General features: G+C 35.4%; 1 protein-coding gene across 1 annotated transcript in view; it reads right to left on the bottom strand.

Annotated features, from left to right (window-relative positions):
• Nucleotides 1-16,711, bottom strand: part of LOC100369691 (laminin subunit alpha-2-like) — an 84,413-nt gene that overhangs the window by 12,714 nt on the left and 54,988 nt on the right. Inside the window, exons 36-50 of the mRNA XM_085492975.1 lie at nt 16,358-16,474; nt 15,054-15,211; nt 14,496-14,634; nt 13,719-13,947; nt 12,794-12,976; nt 12,477-12,631; nt 11,002-11,145; nt 10,497-10,630; nt 9,855-10,005; nt 9,452-9,573; nt 8,522-8,684; nt 7,529-7,673; nt 2,250-2,367; nt 1,407-1,530; nt 72-248 (exon numbers count right to left, since the gene is read on the bottom strand). Of these exons, the coding sequence (XP_085349101.1) occupies nt 72-248; nt 1,407-1,530; nt 2,250-2,367; nt 7,529-7,673; nt 8,522-8,684; nt 9,452-9,573; nt 9,855-10,005; nt 10,497-10,630; nt 11,002-11,145; nt 12,477-12,631; nt 12,794-12,976; nt 13,719-13,947; nt 14,496-14,634; nt 15,054-15,211; nt 16,358-16,474 (2,259 nt within the window). The remainder of the gene's footprint in view (nt 1-71; nt 249-1,406; nt 1,531-2,249; nt 2,368-7,528; nt 7,674-8,521; nt 8,685-9,451; nt 9,574-9,854; nt 10,006-10,496; nt 10,631-11,001; nt 11,146-12,476; nt 12,632-12,793; nt 12,977-13,718; nt 13,948-14,495; nt 14,635-15,053; nt 15,212-16,357; nt 16,475-16,711) is intronic.

Below are 16,711 nucleotides of genomic sequence, written 5' to 3'. Positions count from 1 at the left end.
TACATTGATATGGCCTTTAATATTTTATTATATTATATTGTATTTTATATTTTATTATATTTTATTCTTACCCCTGAGGCATCCAGATTCACCTGTCTCTTGCGTTTGTTGTTTATACTTTTAGCTAATAGAAGCAAAGCATCTGGTTGATATGTCGCAAATGATATTGTAATATCACCATCCTTACCAAGGTCCACTGGAGGTAATTCAACATATCCCTCACCCATTATACCAACATTTCTAATGGCCTACATAAAAGAAAAAACAAAATATGTCACACTATAATTCATGCAGCTTTAATGAAAACTGCATAAGAGAAAGACTGGAAAACAACTTTCACAATTATAACAACAATTACAACTATGATGTTACTCACACTATACCTTGAAAACAAACACTTAGTCTATTAATGAACAAGTTTTATATAGCAAATTTCAGTTGCCAGGCATGTCCGAGAAACGTTTGCTTATATTGATTTTTTTATTTATTAAAATGATTACCAGTCGGTTCAATTTTATCAGAATTTAAAGATAAGTGAACATGCAGCACAAAAAAGAAAAAGATAAAAAAAAGTTGCAGATAGAATACAGCAATCATTTAGTGATTGAACATGCTTGAGTGATGGTACTTGATCTGGTAATGTGACCCAGTGCATGCAGTAAGAATGTGAAATATTTGATCTGGTGATGTAGCAATTCAACACCTGCTGTCAGAATGTGGCTGTACACTACTTGAGTAACATAGCGATTCAAAGCATGTAATTATAATATCACAGTACTTGACCCGGTATTTCAGAGCATATATCGGTTCAACACCTGCTGTCAGAATGTGGCCATACACGTACTACTGTAAAATCTGTATTAGGGGCTTAAGCTCTATTGAAATGGTAAAATGCAACAGAGGGGATGTAACTATTAGAAAATCTACATATGTGAAAAATGATGAATTTTTTGTTTTTAATTATTCAAAAAGAGTGGGAGTGGTGCGCCTTTCACTAGGGTTGCTGCTTATAATACAGATTTTACGGTACATGTTAGAATATCACAGTACTTGACCCAGTATTTTAGAGCACATACCGTGAACAATATTGCAGCTGAAGAGGTTATACACTGATACTGATGCATTTCTTGGCAAAGGATTTCCCACACATTAATATTCTCAATGTTTGAGCATGCTGTAAATATTGAACACAGCATCATGCCTAAACTTTGAGCACCAAATTTATTTGCTGTTCAAAATTTGTTCACATTTTCCGTAATTGTCACTCAATTTGACCATTTAGAGAAAAATGAGACATTGCTTCCAGATTTTGATCAAATAATGTTGAAATTTTCATCAACATTTTCTGTAGAAAAAAAGGAGGCTGCAAATCGCTGTGCCTGCAATTAACTTTGCTACTATGTTACCTTTTTAATACAGCCATCAGTTACACCTAACGATGCTATGTTTTGTGATCCAAACTCTTGGGCATTTCGGTTGACCAAGAATTCACGCATACATCCGGTGAAACTCTTTTCACTGACACCAGTTCTGTTGAGACATAAAAAATACAAATAAGACTAACATAGAATATGTCCTTGCTTCTATTGTACATTTTTTAATCAAAGTCATATAAAAGTAACCCACCATAACACTGCATTTTTTCTTACTGACCAGTAAACCCAGATATTATCCACAGAGCACCCATAACCCCTAACACCCTTGTTACAAATACATACAGTACCGATAACATAATTCAACAGCAGATCAAGTTATCCATTTGAATGCTGTTTTTCTCACAAAAATGTTGGTAACAACACAAGTTGCATATTTTTATGCATTGTTCTTTAAGTTCTTTATTAATTGCGAGTCAAATGGACAAACTTTGGAGTTACATTCAAAATATAAACATCATTACGCCTGTAATTTTATTAATTGCGAGTCAAATGGACAAACTTTGGAGTAACATTCAAAATATCAATATAAATACGCCTGTAATTTTTGTAATAGCATGTGCTACTAACAGTATCTTCTAAAAGCTTAGTATACTAACCCTTTCAGAGACATTTTTCTACGCCAAAATACTGTACAAAAGTTTTCATATTTTGTAAAATTCTTCCCAGATAATTTTGGAAAATAAAGACAGTTTCATCAATTTCTATCAACATTTCATGTGGGGGGGGGGGGGGGGGCACTGTACAAAAATTGACAATTGCACTCAAAGGATTAATCATCTCATTTGATGTGTAATTAATTTTGTTTATACTAACCTGATATCAAAACCTGTTGGCACACCACCGATATACATTTCTGTTGATATAGTCAGTCCTGTCAAAGTTCCCTGTGATTTACCTGATGCCACTTCCTCATTGTTCAAGGACAGACGCCCTACAAAAAAATTATTCACACCTTGAATGAACACTATGTAAAAATAAGAACATCAATCCCCATATTTGAACTATGCGATTTTCAATTTTCAAATTAGTTGCATTCCCATATTTTAACGAGGTGATTTAAATATTCAATTTAGTTGCATCCCCATATTTGAACTACATGTAGGTGATTAAAATATTCAAATTAGTTACAACACCATATTTGAACTAGCTGATTTAAATATTCTAATTAGTCACATCACTAAATTTGAATTGTTATTTAGAATATTCAAATTAGTTGCATCCCCTTATTTGAACTACCCGTATGTGATTTAAATATTCAAATTAGTTACATCACCATATTTGAATTATGTGATTTAAATCTTCAAATTAGTTACATATTTGAATTAGGTGATTTAAATATTCAAATTGTAACTAATCACCATATTTGAACTAAGTGATTTAAATATTCAAATTAGTTACATCATAATTGAATTATGTGATTTAAATATTCAAATTAGTTACAGCACCATATTTGAACTAGGTGATTTAAATATTCAAATTAGTTTCATCACCAACTATTTGAACTAGGTTATTTAATATTCAAACAAGTTATTGAAAATGACACAGTCCCCGTAAAATTCTTAAAAGTTCTCTTTGTGCTCGTCATATTAAAGCAGAGGGGTTGTCTCGAGCGTGTCCTTGAAACATGAGTTGGCGTATACAACAGATTGTTTATTTACATCAAAACACATGTTCCGGGTAGTAGTAATATGGCCAAAAATAAAAACAGCCATCTTTGATCTGATTATGAAACACACTGATATGTATGATGTATGTGCCAAATTTGAATGAAAACTGACAGAGCACGTCCAGTTACCGGATAAAAAAAAACAACAAACAAGATGCCTACCAGTCGGCCATCTTTGATCCAATTGCGAAATAAATCGTCATGGACATGTATCCTAACATGTATAATCTATGTACCAAGTTTGAATGACAACTGACAAAGCATGTCCAAAATACAACATTTTCAAAAAACAAGATGGCTGCAAGTCGGCCATTTTGAATCGAATCGCTAAACCACTGCATGTGCATATGTCCCACATAAAGTACTAGGCACATGCGAAAAATGAATGGAATCAGTCCAAGGGATTCTGAGATACGACTCCGGATGGACGCACAGATGCACGGACGCACAGACGGACGGAGTCCGAATAGGGACTACCGTAAAAACCCGCAAATAAGCGCCACCCTCAATTAAGAGCCACTCAGTGAAAATTTGTTACATTTGACCCTCCATTAAGAGCCACCAAGAGTTGAGTGGTTTTGTCAATAAGAACCCTGAAATAAGCGCCAGCCGCCAGGTTGTTTACAATCTGGCAGACACCGAGCTTGTCGTGCCTCACTTCCACCCTGCATTGTTTATTGCCCCATAGAAGGTGTGAGACAAATAAAGATTATCCCCATAACTTGCCTGATGTCCTGTGTAATTGAGAACGGAAGAATGATAGACGAAAGAAATGAACTGAGAGCGTGAATGTGACTGTCAACTTGTCCATTTTATATTTCTGACACACAATCGACCAATTCACAAACTATTCATAGTAACTACTAGTATGTTTTTTGCCGAAACACCGAAGGATCACGTTGAGATATTCCATGGAGCTAAAAAAAAGATTTTTTTTAGCTCCATGGATATTCATTGTCAATGTTGTCTTTATAACCAAGTAAAGAACGTCACGATTTTAGAACGCCTTTATCGGAAAATCGGAGGTATCGAAAATACATTCTCACAGACGGACCGGAACAGGAAGTCAGCAGAAAACAAAAGATTTTTTCCTTAGCGTGGGGGGAAACAGAGGTGTTAATCCGGTCCTGGCAACGTTTGAGGGATCGTGACGTAGCTCCGACCAGGGAGCTGTAATGCTCCGACTGTGAGAATGTAATGATTACGCAGCCCACTCTCGCTGATCGTGATTTTGGGTTATTTTTTGCATTTCATTTGAGACGTTCGTTTTGGGGTGATTCGAGACAAAATCTTCAGGGAAGTAACAAAATAACTGGCATTAGTTTGGAGAGGACTCTCTTGCCGAAAATAATCAAAATTGAAGTCGAATGGATTAGTTCCACCATGGTTTATAGTTCCATGGTTCCACAAACTTGCGCGATCAACTTGTCTTACAGCAAAGTGAAGTCTACGTGACCCGCTGACCCAAATATTTAAATTAGCTATTTGTGAGAATTGAAAATAATCTGAACTTGTACCAATCAGAAAATGCCTTGTAACAGGCCTGGGCTTTCGTGAATGATTTCGTCTCTCCGATTGGTCACAGGAAATTATTTTTAATACATGTAATTGTTACTTTCTCGGTATCGTTTCGTATTTGGTTATATAGGGGTGGGGCTATAGTTTGACCCCGTTTGCGTGGACTGTGAAGTACGTGAATATCATTAACATATCATTATAAGCTGGCTTGATTATGAAACAGGAAATATAAACCAAAGCACAGTCCCTCTATGATAGAGGGACTGTGACCAAAGCTATACTGTCAGACGTCTAGCGCAATTAAAACAATGCCCAAGTACCCAAGCTGTAAAAATCTATAGAAAAACGTGTTTTTATTTATTGTTTTTGCCATAAATACAAGTGATTGGGCATCATTTTCTTCATTCGTTCCATGCTTGCTTTGCAAGTATGTCTTCTCCTGTCGCTGCTGGTCAGATCAATTCTATCCGAAACTATTTTATATCGTCACCAAATCAACCACAACGCCAGCCACAGCCACCCAAGTTATTCCCAGTTTTCAAGAAAAAAGTTTGCCGTACCAAACTTGGTAAACAATTGTACAACGGAGGTACAAGTGATTCGAGTGTAGGGTCAGACACTGAAAGTGCTACCAAATCCGACTTCAGGCATTGCTACACATTATCGATGAAACGTCGAATCGTCGTATTTATTTGACATTTGTTATTCCCATAACAGTATTTTTACAGAATAAATTAATTGCAATGATACATCATTAATAATTACTTGTCTATTTTGGTTGTGTGTGTGTTTGCCTATCCCCTTCCCTATTTCACAATGAACAAGTTTGATGACCCTGGTTTAAGAGCCACTGGCTACAAAGTTGTCAACATGTTACCTCAAATAAGCACCACCCAGAAATGAAAGTGTTACAAAGTGGCTCTTATTTGAGGGTTTTTACGGTAATTAGTTACAGCACCATATTTGAACTAGGTGATTTAAATATTCAAATTAGTTTCATCACCAACTATTTGAACTAGGTTATTTAATATTCAAACAAGTCATTGAAAATGACACAGTCCCCGTAAAATTTTTAAAAGTTCTCTTTGTGCTCGTCATATTAAAGCAGAGGGGTTGTCTCGAGCGTGTCCTTGAAACATGAGTTGGCGTATACAACAGATTGTTTATTTACATCAAAACACATGTTCCGGGTAGTAGTAATATGGCCAAAAATAAAAACAGCCATCTTTGATCTGATTATGAAACACACTGATATGTATGATGTATGTGCCAAATTTGAATGAAAACTGACAGAGCACGTCCAGTTACCGGATAAAAAAAAAAAACAAGATGCCTACCAGTCGGCCATCTTTGATCCAATTGCGAAATAAATCGTCATGGACATGTATCCTAACATGTATAATCTATGTACCAAGTTTGAATGACAACTGACAAAGCATGTCCAAAATACAACATTTTCAAAAAACAAGATGGCTGCAAGTCGGCCATTTTGAATCGAATCGCTAAACCACTGCATGTGCATATGTCCCACATAAAGTACTAGGCACATGCGAAAAATGAATGGAATCAGTCCAAGGGATTCTGAGATATGACTCCGGATGGACGCACAGATGCACGGACGCACAGACGGACGGAGTCCGAATAGGGACTAATTAGTTACAGCACCATATTTGAACTAAGTGATTTAAATATTCAAATTAGTTTCATCACCAACTATTTGAACTAGGTTATTTAATATTCAAACAAGTCATTGAAAATGACACAGTCCCCGTAAAATTTTTAAAAGTTCTCTTTGTGCTCGTCATATTAAAGCAGAGGGGTTGTCTCGAGCGTGTCCTTGAAACATGAGTTGGCGTATACAACAGATTGTTTATTTACATCAAAACACATGTTCCGGGTAGTAGTAATATGGCCAAAAATAAAAACAGCCATCTTTGATCTGATTATGAAACACACTGATATGTATGATGTATGTGCCAAATTTGAATGAAAACTGACAGAGCACGTCCAGTTACCGGATAAAAAAAACAACAAACAAGATGCCTACCAGTCGGCCATCTTTGATCCAATTGCGAAATAAATCGTCATGGACATGTATCCTAACATGTATAATCTATGTACCAAGTTTGAATGACAACTGACAAAGCATGTCCAAAATACAACATTTTCAAAAAACAAGATGGCTGCAAGTCGGCCATTTTGAATCGAATTGCTAAACCACTGCATGTGCATATGTCCCACATAAAGTACTAGGCACATGCGAAAAATGAATGGAATCAGTCCAAGGGATTCTGAGATATGACTCCGGATGGACGCACAGATGCACGGACGCACAGACGGACGGAGTCCGAATAGGGACTAATTAGTTACAGCACCATATTTGAACTAGGTGATTTAAATAAGCAAATTAGTTGCATCACCATTTTTGAACTAGGTGATTTAATGTTGAATGTTTTTTAATCATTGTACAGTGAAAAGTGGACAATTCTCAGACTGCTTTTTATTAATATACATACAAAGTATAAACTTATTATAAAAAGTACATGTGTAATATTCACAATAACCGGTCATCAGGAGCATAGTAGTTGTGGCACGTGATCAATACACTTAAGTTCAAGTCCACCTGGGGTTGAACACCGACAAAGGGTTGGACTCTAACCTGGGTGAGTGTGCCATTGACTCAATGGGAAGGCTAAAATACCTGGCCACGCTAACAGATGCGACTACGAGGGATCATAGGTTAAGCTTCTGGAGGTGTTTGTGTTTGACAAGGATAGCAGCCAGGATATCCCACTAATTTACCATAATACCATTATCTTAGAAAAATGGTCACAGTGTCAAACATAGAATATGGTATCAGATTTTATAAAGAAACATACATACACACAGGTCATGTCATTAGAATTACCTGACTGTCTTCTTCTTCTAGCTGATACTCGCACCCATTCACCAGTGTTATATCGTTCAGGTGATAGTAATGATGCCTCTCCTCCACCCAAATCATACTTAAACAGTACTTGGCCACTGCTCAGTTCAACTGACATGTAATCTTTCTGCAATTTAAATTTGCAAATATTAGCAATTAGCATACAAATAGTATAACAGAATTAACTATGGTAGAGAGCGCACAACAGATGGAACACACCAGAATTAACTATGATAGAGGGCGCTATAAAAGAGTACTGCAATAGAGGGCAGTAAAACAGTGTACCGCAATAGAGGGCACACAACAGAATTAACTATGGTAGAGGGCGCTATAAAAAGGGAACATGACAGAATTAACTAAATAAAAGTGCACCCTTATGAACAGCAAGCAGGATGAAGATAATTAAAAATCACCATCTTGTTTCAAAACCTATGAAATGTATATATTTGATTCACGCAACTAAGTGGCATACACTGGGAAAGAGTTCAATGTCAACCAGTCTATTATAACACTATCTTAACAAAACATTCATTAACTGCTTAGACATCAGATTTGGGATAGTATTTTTGAAAAAGTGATAAAACTTATAAAAATTTAATTCATCTTTTGAGTGAAAATAGAACCCTTACTCTGTATACAGAATAGAATGGCCATTCCCTGCGATTGTAGCGTAATCAACCAGAAAACCAAAGACAACAAGAACATGATCAACGAATAACAATGCTGATACCAGTTACCTGCCTCCAGTAGCTTGGCACACCACAACATTTGAAATGGAAACAACTTTATTCGACAATGGATGCCATAACAAAATTCTATAATTATTTGAACTAAAAGGGTATGCATTAGGTTGAGGGCATGATACTACTGATTGGCTACAGCACCAACCTACACAGTATAAGCCTATCGACTAGCCTCATACGGCAACACAATTACCCTGCATTTGTTATTAACTATTTTCTCAACTGATCTTACCTTGTCCTCAGCAGCTATATAAAACAACAGTGCATCTTCATCAAACGATCTAAAATCAAGTTGTAATTCTGTGGTTTCCGTATTCCAATTACGTATCTTAGGCATGATCACATGACCTGTTCCATCAAATTGATATGTATCAGCGGTAGGAGATGGTCTTGGACTGAATTCAAAACAAATATGACACATTTAATAACAGTGTCTGGTTGAAATGTACAATTTCATCTGATATGTTGGTTTGAGGATCTTCATGTAGATAGAATTTGCAAAAATTTTGCGAAGCTTTCAAAAAGACCCAATAAATCGATCACTGCTACAATATTTTGTCTTTTCCAAACTTGTGAGATTAAAGTGATCTACTTATCCTCATTTTATAACAAGCAGCCTCTCAACTAAGATAGCTCTGCTCTGCACATTTCAATTAAAGAATTGAAGATATCACGAAATAAACAAATCCATCAGACTTGCGGTTTTCATCAAGAAGATGACTATATGACTTTTTACCAAAAAAGACAAAAAATATTCACCAAAATGAGAGAATTAAAGATATCACGAAATGAATAAATCTGAGAGGTCTGTCCAAGGTACATATACACCAAGTATCGAAGCATTCAGGCTTGTAGTTTTCAAGAAGATGTTGAAAAAATGAAAAGTTGATGCGAACGATGACAGACAAAGCTAAGCTAAATATATCAAATTATTAACATAGTTGACCTTAGACATGAATGGTTACTAAGGTCTGAGAGAGAATAGTGTTCCATTTCTCTCCTCCTGTTCACTAATCCCCTGATCTATGTAACCATAGTAACAGTGGATGTGATGACAGAAGACAATGAAACACAAAGTAGGGTACTAATCCTTTACTGTTTGCATCAGTTAAATGCACCATTAGAACAGCAACATCTGAAGATATATTGTTGTGTGATGTACCTTTCTTTGCAGCCACTGCACTCTCCCTCAGAGTCTTTGAAATTCCACAATCCCACAACACTGTCATCAATGAGTGTCTCACCAATACATCCACTGAACAACTTCACACTTAATGCATTATTCTATAAGAAAGACATAAAGTCAGTGCAAGGATAGCCTATCAAGCAGTCAACATCAGCAACTCTTATTATTGATAAGGTCAAAGTTTGTATTATGGGATCAAGCGCAGATTGTGGGATCAAGCGCAGATTGTGGGATCAAGCGCAGACTGTGGGATCAAGCGCTGACTATGGGATCAAGCTTGGATTATGGGATCAAGCGCAGATTATGGGATCAAGCGCAGATTATGGGATCAAGCGCAGATTATGGGATCAAGCATGTATATTTGTGGGTGATTACATACCTCAAAATTATCAGGTACACCACCAATGAATAGATCACTACTACTATCAATATCTAAGACTGTATACCCTGTTGGGGCCTGACCAATCACAATATCTGGTTCAGTATTGGCTGTAGACAGCTGTACAGACAAGGAACCAGCACGTCCATTCCTAGAAATCAAGAAGATTCACGTAATTTTTATGTCATCGTGCGGTCTAAAACTACTGAGCATACATGTACAATGCATTATGGGAGGAAAATTCTGAATCAATTGAGCATATTCTGGAGCATGTTTACAAATATATTCCGAGGGAGAAATTCAAAATTGAGCATGGTGCATTATGGGAAAGTTTATACGCATCATGATATAAATAGCTTTATAACTTCTTATACCAATATCTATGATATAACATTTTTTATAATGAATACTACTGTCAAATCTGTATTAGAAACCGTGGCTTCTATTAAAATGGTACAATATAAAAGAGGGGATGTGGCTTCTATTAGAGCATCTACACATATGAGAATTATGAATGTTTGGTTCTCAATTATTCAAAAAGAATTGGTGCTACTTCTATTAGGAATGCAACTTCTAATACAGGTTTTACGATAATAATCAAATATATTTAAATTCAGTTCCAAATGAGGACGAGTGTTTTACCTTTCTGCTTCTGCTTTATACCACTGTCCATCAGTTACACTCAATGGGTGAGTGGCACTTCCAATACCAGCACCAACATCCCACTGAAACTTCACTTTACCTTGGATAGTCTCCATAGACATGTAATCATCAGCCTACAGATGAAAACACATTGAAAAATTTTTATCATGACAACTTTTTGGTGGGAAATAAAAAAATATATGTTAACCAACACTTATAAGCACCATCATTTTTTTCGCACCAATATTTTGGTGTAAAAATCCAATTTAGGTGTTTTTCTATAATTTTTCATTAAACTTGAACAAAATGAAGATAATTTTATTGGCAACAGGTCTACAGAATACGCTATGAAATGCTGGTTGGTTTAATATGTAAAAGATATAAAAATTTATTTTGAAAAATCGCACACAAGTCATAATCTACCGTATACACAAACCATATGAAAAGTACATACAACAAACGAGCAACCACTTGCTGGTTAATAAACAAAAACAATTTCACTTACAGTCTCTGATGATCCAATATAAAGCAATAAATTATCTGCAGTGGTTGTTTTGAAATTGATGACAATCTTGTTGTGGAAACTTGCAGATACTTCAGGTCTGTAAGCACGGATACAGGTGGCACTGGATCCCACAGATACTTTAATCTGAAAACAATATTTATTGTCATTAATATATGTTATGAGCACAACTCATTAGCAACTTGTGTATTTTGTCTATGTAGATTAGCTATATTTATACAGGTGGTGACTTCATTTTAGCTTCAATTTAATTTTTATAAAAATTGTAAATTAACAGCTCCATAAATTACATTCAAACTATGGGAGACATGCATTTTAAGTGTGTTTTTTTTAATTTTTGATGATTCACTGTAAAATACTTTATTTTAGCTGGAATTAATTTTCACTGAAAAGACATTTTGGGTATTTTGTATGGAATTTATTTTCACTGATTTTTGACAAGTTGAATGTAAAATATAGGAAAAAAGGTATATTCGCTGGATTTTATTTTCACTAATTCATTCATAATAAAGTATTTTATAGTACTCCTATGAGATATAATAAATTGAAGTCAAAATAAAGTTTTATTATATAGTGTAAATTGGTAAACCTCAGTTCAAGGTCATGGTAGAAAATTTTAGTTTTAGGTCATTGTAGTAAATTTCAGTTCTAGTTCATCGTAATAAACCTCAGTTGTAAGTTATTATAATCAATCTCAGTTCTAGGCCATTATAGTCAACTTTAATTTTAGGACATCAATTGTAAACCTCACGTCTAGGTCATCATAATATGACTTAGTTCTAGGTCACTGTAATAAACCTCAGTTCTAGTTCATTATAATCAACCTCAGTTCCAGATCTAGGTCATTATAGTCAACCTCAGTTCTTGGTCATTTTAGTCAACCTCAGTTCCAGTTCTTGGTCATTTTAGTCAACCTCAGTTCCAGTTCTAGGTCATTATAGTCAATCTCAGTTCTAGTTCTCAGTCATTATAGTCAACTTCAGTTCTAGTTCTAGGTCATTATAGTCAACCTCAGTTCCAGTTCTAGGTCATTATAGTCAACCTCAGTTTTAGGTCACTATAGTCAACCTCAGTTCCAGTTCTAGGTCACTATACTATAGTCAACCTCAGTTCCAGTTCTAGGTCACTATACTATAGTCAACCTCAGTTCTAGGTCATTTTAGTCAACCTCAATTTTAGGTCACTATAGTCAACCTCAGTTCCAGTTCTAGGTCACTATAGTCAACCTCAGTTCCAGTTCTAGGTCACTATAGTCAACCTCAGTTCCAGTTCTAGGGCACTATAGTCAACCTCAGTTCCAATTCTAGGTCACTATACTATAGTCAACCTCAGTTCTAGGTCATTTTAGTCAACCTCAGTTCTAGGTCATCATAGTCAACCTCAGTTCTAGGTTATCACAGTAAACCTCAATTCTAAGGCAATACAGCCAACCTCAGTTCTTGAATAAATTAACTTACACTCTTAGCTTGACCTCGTGCTTGTTCTATTTTATCCTTAATCTCAGTCAGATTATTCGCCATCAAAGATTGCAGCTGGCGGATAGCAGCTGCTTTGGTTGCCATGGTATCTGTTAAGTCTTGAAGCTGGCCAAGGGCATTTTGCACGCGATTTACTGAAAATTGAATAATACAAATTTAGTGAAATCCTTTTTCATTGATGACATTTTTTTGCAAATATAAAGGGACAATTAAACATCAATGTGATGACATCACAGTTTAGAATTTTCAATCTCTAGACGGAATAATTAATCTTTTATATTTTTCTCTTAACTTACAGCTTCGTTCAGCAATATCCATGTTCTCATTTGTGTTCACGGTGTTGTCTTGCAGAGTTTCAAATTTCTGTTTTTGAGTTGGTAAAAGATCAACAACGTCTTGAGTCTTCTGCTTAGCAGCAGCCGCAGCCACGGAGGCTCCTCGTGCTTTCTGTAACGCATCCTGTGCTTTCTGGCTCAACTCTGAAACAATTATTTTTGAGTATTAGCAACATTTGGGTTATGTATTTGTAAAATAGTATGGTTCAAGAGAATGACAATTTGAACTTTTGTGGTTGACACAATCTGTGTTCCATAATTCAAAATTACACCTTGTTTTGCAATGATGGGCTTACGAATATGCATCGACAATAATAATTGGCAATAATACAAATTCATAAGTTTTATTGTCAAATTAATTTATTATCTGCCAACTTCATATGAAGGCACTGAAACAGATTAAGGCATTAAAATATCAATTATTTATAATTTCAAACGGCACTTGGACATTGTATGAGCTCATGCAGTGATGTAATGTTTTAATATACTTCATATAAAATGTATATTGAAGGCATGTACAATAAATTCAATTATAAACTTGAATATTTATAATACTGCAAAATTCTTTATTTTAGCTGAAATAAATTTTCGCTGAAAAGGACTTTTGTATGGAATTTATTTTCACCAATTTTAGATGAGTTGAATGTCAAACATAGGAAAAAAGTTATATTTGCTAGATTTTATTTACAATGAATCACCCCTTCAGCAAAAATAGAGTAAATTAATTCCAAGCGAAAATGAAGTATTTTACAGTAATCAATCAAATGGCATTCACACATTGTAAAAACATGTTCAGTGAAATTGTAAGCTGTTATAATCCAACTGTACAAAAATTGATTGACATAAAACAAGACAAAGTATTACGATCACCGTATTTTCATCTCACCTTTATCAAAATTTGGCAGTTCAGCTTTGATGGCATCATTGGTAGTTTTGATTGTTTCTGATGAACTCTTGATAGTATCAATATCCTTTTTCACATCTTCTAATCTGTCCTCTAGTTCTAATACTTTGTCCGTCTTCTTTTCTGCTCCTTCAACTAAGGATTCACTTCTTGCTTTGGAATTCATAGCTCTGTCAGCTAAAGACTCTTCTGTACCTGTGCCTTCAGAAGCCTACACATACAGCAACAAGTAATCATCAGATTTGGTAATATTTGTGTCACTGTAAAACTATTTTCACTGGCAAGTACTTTACAATTTGATGCTTTGAGCTGTTTCACTGGGATTTAAGTACACAAACTTGGCGTGGAAACAAATTCACAAAATAGTCCTGTTTATAGTATGCTCTTTCCTTCAGAAGATTGGGACAAAATAACCAAATTTTTTTTAGTCAACACTGAAAATTGCCTCAAATTGTGTTTGTTGTCTACAAAATTAGGGGTCATTTCCAGAAATATTTAAGTGTGAAAAAATGTTGGTTGGAGCCTGGTGGTGAAAAGGGCAAATGTGATCAGACAAGGCATGTCCGAGAGCTGGAGACTGATGAATGGACACACCAAGGTCAACACATAAGTCTGTGTTTTTTAACTGCGTTTGAAATGGGACTACCGGTAATAATATAAATACTACAATCTGACAATATTCCATGGCTTCACATGTTTCACCCAGCTTGAAACGATTTCTCATCATGTGGTGGCAGAAATAGACAACAATCTTCTTACCTGTTTCAAAGCCTCATCAGCAAGCATCTTTGCTTCATGGGCAGTTTTATTGGCATCATCCAAAGTTTCTACTATGTCATTGTACACTTCAGCTGCCTGGACTGGAATTTCTGCTAAATCACGAGTATCCTGAAACAAACTATACATGAAATTTTTTTGGTCAGAAGAGTGGAAAATGAATCCGGTTAAGTTAATTCCCAAGTTGGCATCCCACCCATGTGATTGGTCAATTATAGCATTCCCCAGGTGGTATGATACATGTATGTATATAATTGCAAGAAGTTCTATTCTCTTCAGTCACAATTATTAACACATAACGTTGCCCTCAGCAACACATTTTTTTTTAATATTCATGTTGATAGATCAAAACAATCTCTTTCATAATTTATTGAATTCTAAAATAAAATTGTCATTTCTCTGTTTTGCCACTGGCGGCGCTGTTAGACAGTTTTATTGTACATGTCAAGAATTTAATCATGTTACAAGGTTGAAATGGATCGATATAATTCTGAATTTGTACCAACAAATCTGATCACACTGAAACAACATCATACTCACTCCTCTAAGTAATTAGCGAAATCAGCTAATTCTCTAGCATGTCTCTCAGCTCTAACAACAAGTTCAGGCAGTCCAATCATATTCTGTTGTAGCAGACCAACTTTGTTTTTCAAATCAGGCAACGAATCTTTCAAACCTTCAGCCTGTACCACAGTCTCCTAATAAAGAACAAGAAATAGCGAAATCCATAAAAAACCAACAAAATTGGCCACTCTTTGCCTCAACACGTACTGTACAATGCAAAATTTTTGAAACAAATACATGTATATTGTTCCTCATCCTTTCCACTATATTATCATTATGGAATATAAGGTTGTAGTATCATATTACCAGGGATTTTTTTAAACAAGGGAACAGGGGTGCAGTGCTCTCATGCCATGGCCATGCGCCCCCTTACCCTGGGGAGCAGATCCTCTGGCAACTATAAAATTCTGATTGACCAGGGATCACATGTGGCCAGTCTGATAGTAATTTTGGCCCACGGAAGCCATAGAATGCTCCATTTTAACTTAGAATTATCAAAAACTTCACACCCTGGTAAGGAGAACCCTATCTCTCCCACTTGGTGGCGCCGCTGAATTGCATTGCTCCCTCTTGCATTTTTTTTCTAGAAGAACCCCTGATATTACGGTAAAACACAGCAAATCCAAAATAGCAACTGGATTTACGTCAAAACTAAACACCTCTTATAGTGCCTTCTACATAGATTTGCTAATAAAATCCCTATAAACTATGTAAACCTAACAATTGTCCCAATTTGATATTTAGTTTCATTATTTTGATGTTTCGAGCATATTCACTGTGTTTTTACGAATTTGTCAAAGAAATATGAGATTTATTGTTATTTTGTTATTGTAGCGAAATTAAAACCCAGTGAATAATTAATGCATTTACAGTACATGTAAAAACCTAACAACTGTTCTAATTTGTTGCATGTTTGGTCTAAAGGCAGAGGGCGAATTTATGGCAGAATCGGGTACAATGCTATAATGCAATGCTTGTTCTGTTTTTACATTTGATTTCCCACATACTGTAGAATACTTTATTTTCACTTGGAATTTATTTTCGCTATTTTCGCTGAAGGGGTGATGCCGTGAAAATAAAATCCAGCGAATATACTTTTGTTCCTATATTTCACATTAAACTCATCAAAAATCAGTGAAAATAAATTCCACACAAAACGCCCGATAAGCCTTTTCAGCGAAAATTTATTCCAGCGAAAATGATCTCACAGTGAATGAAAAATGGTCTATTGTGATAGTGGTCCAGTGCCATTGAGGGCCACCGAGTCATCAGAATCATACCTCAAGTGCTACATATCCCTCAGCTAATAGATCCGCAGCATCTTCTAAGAGTTGTCTTCCCATGTCTAGTATTCCAACAATCTCACCTTGGTTCTTTTTTATCTCATTTATTTTATCCTGAAAAGAAGAAAACTACTAATTTATGTTCTATTTACATTATGTGTATATATTATTAGTACATATAATTTTTCTAGAGGGCCTTGTGTTCTTACAGTCAAAATATAACAACCATATATAAGTAAATACCATATAGAAACAACAGAAGACCTTTGTCACTTACTAAATGAATGTAGTACTGTAAAATCTGTATTAGAAGCCGCGACTTCTATTGAAATGATACAATGCAACAGAGGG

The sequence above is a fragment of the Saccoglossus kowalevskii genome, chromosome 18 (genome assembly GCF_978046115.1).
Source record: "Saccoglossus kowalevskii chromosome 18, keSacKowa6.1, whole genome shotgun sequence".
NCBI classification, from domain to species: Eukaryota; Metazoa; Hemichordata; class Enteropneusta; family Harrimaniidae; genus Saccoglossus; species Saccoglossus kowalevskii.
Note: the sequence above shows the minus strand (reverse complement) of the source record. Positions and strands in the feature narration are given on the sequence as shown.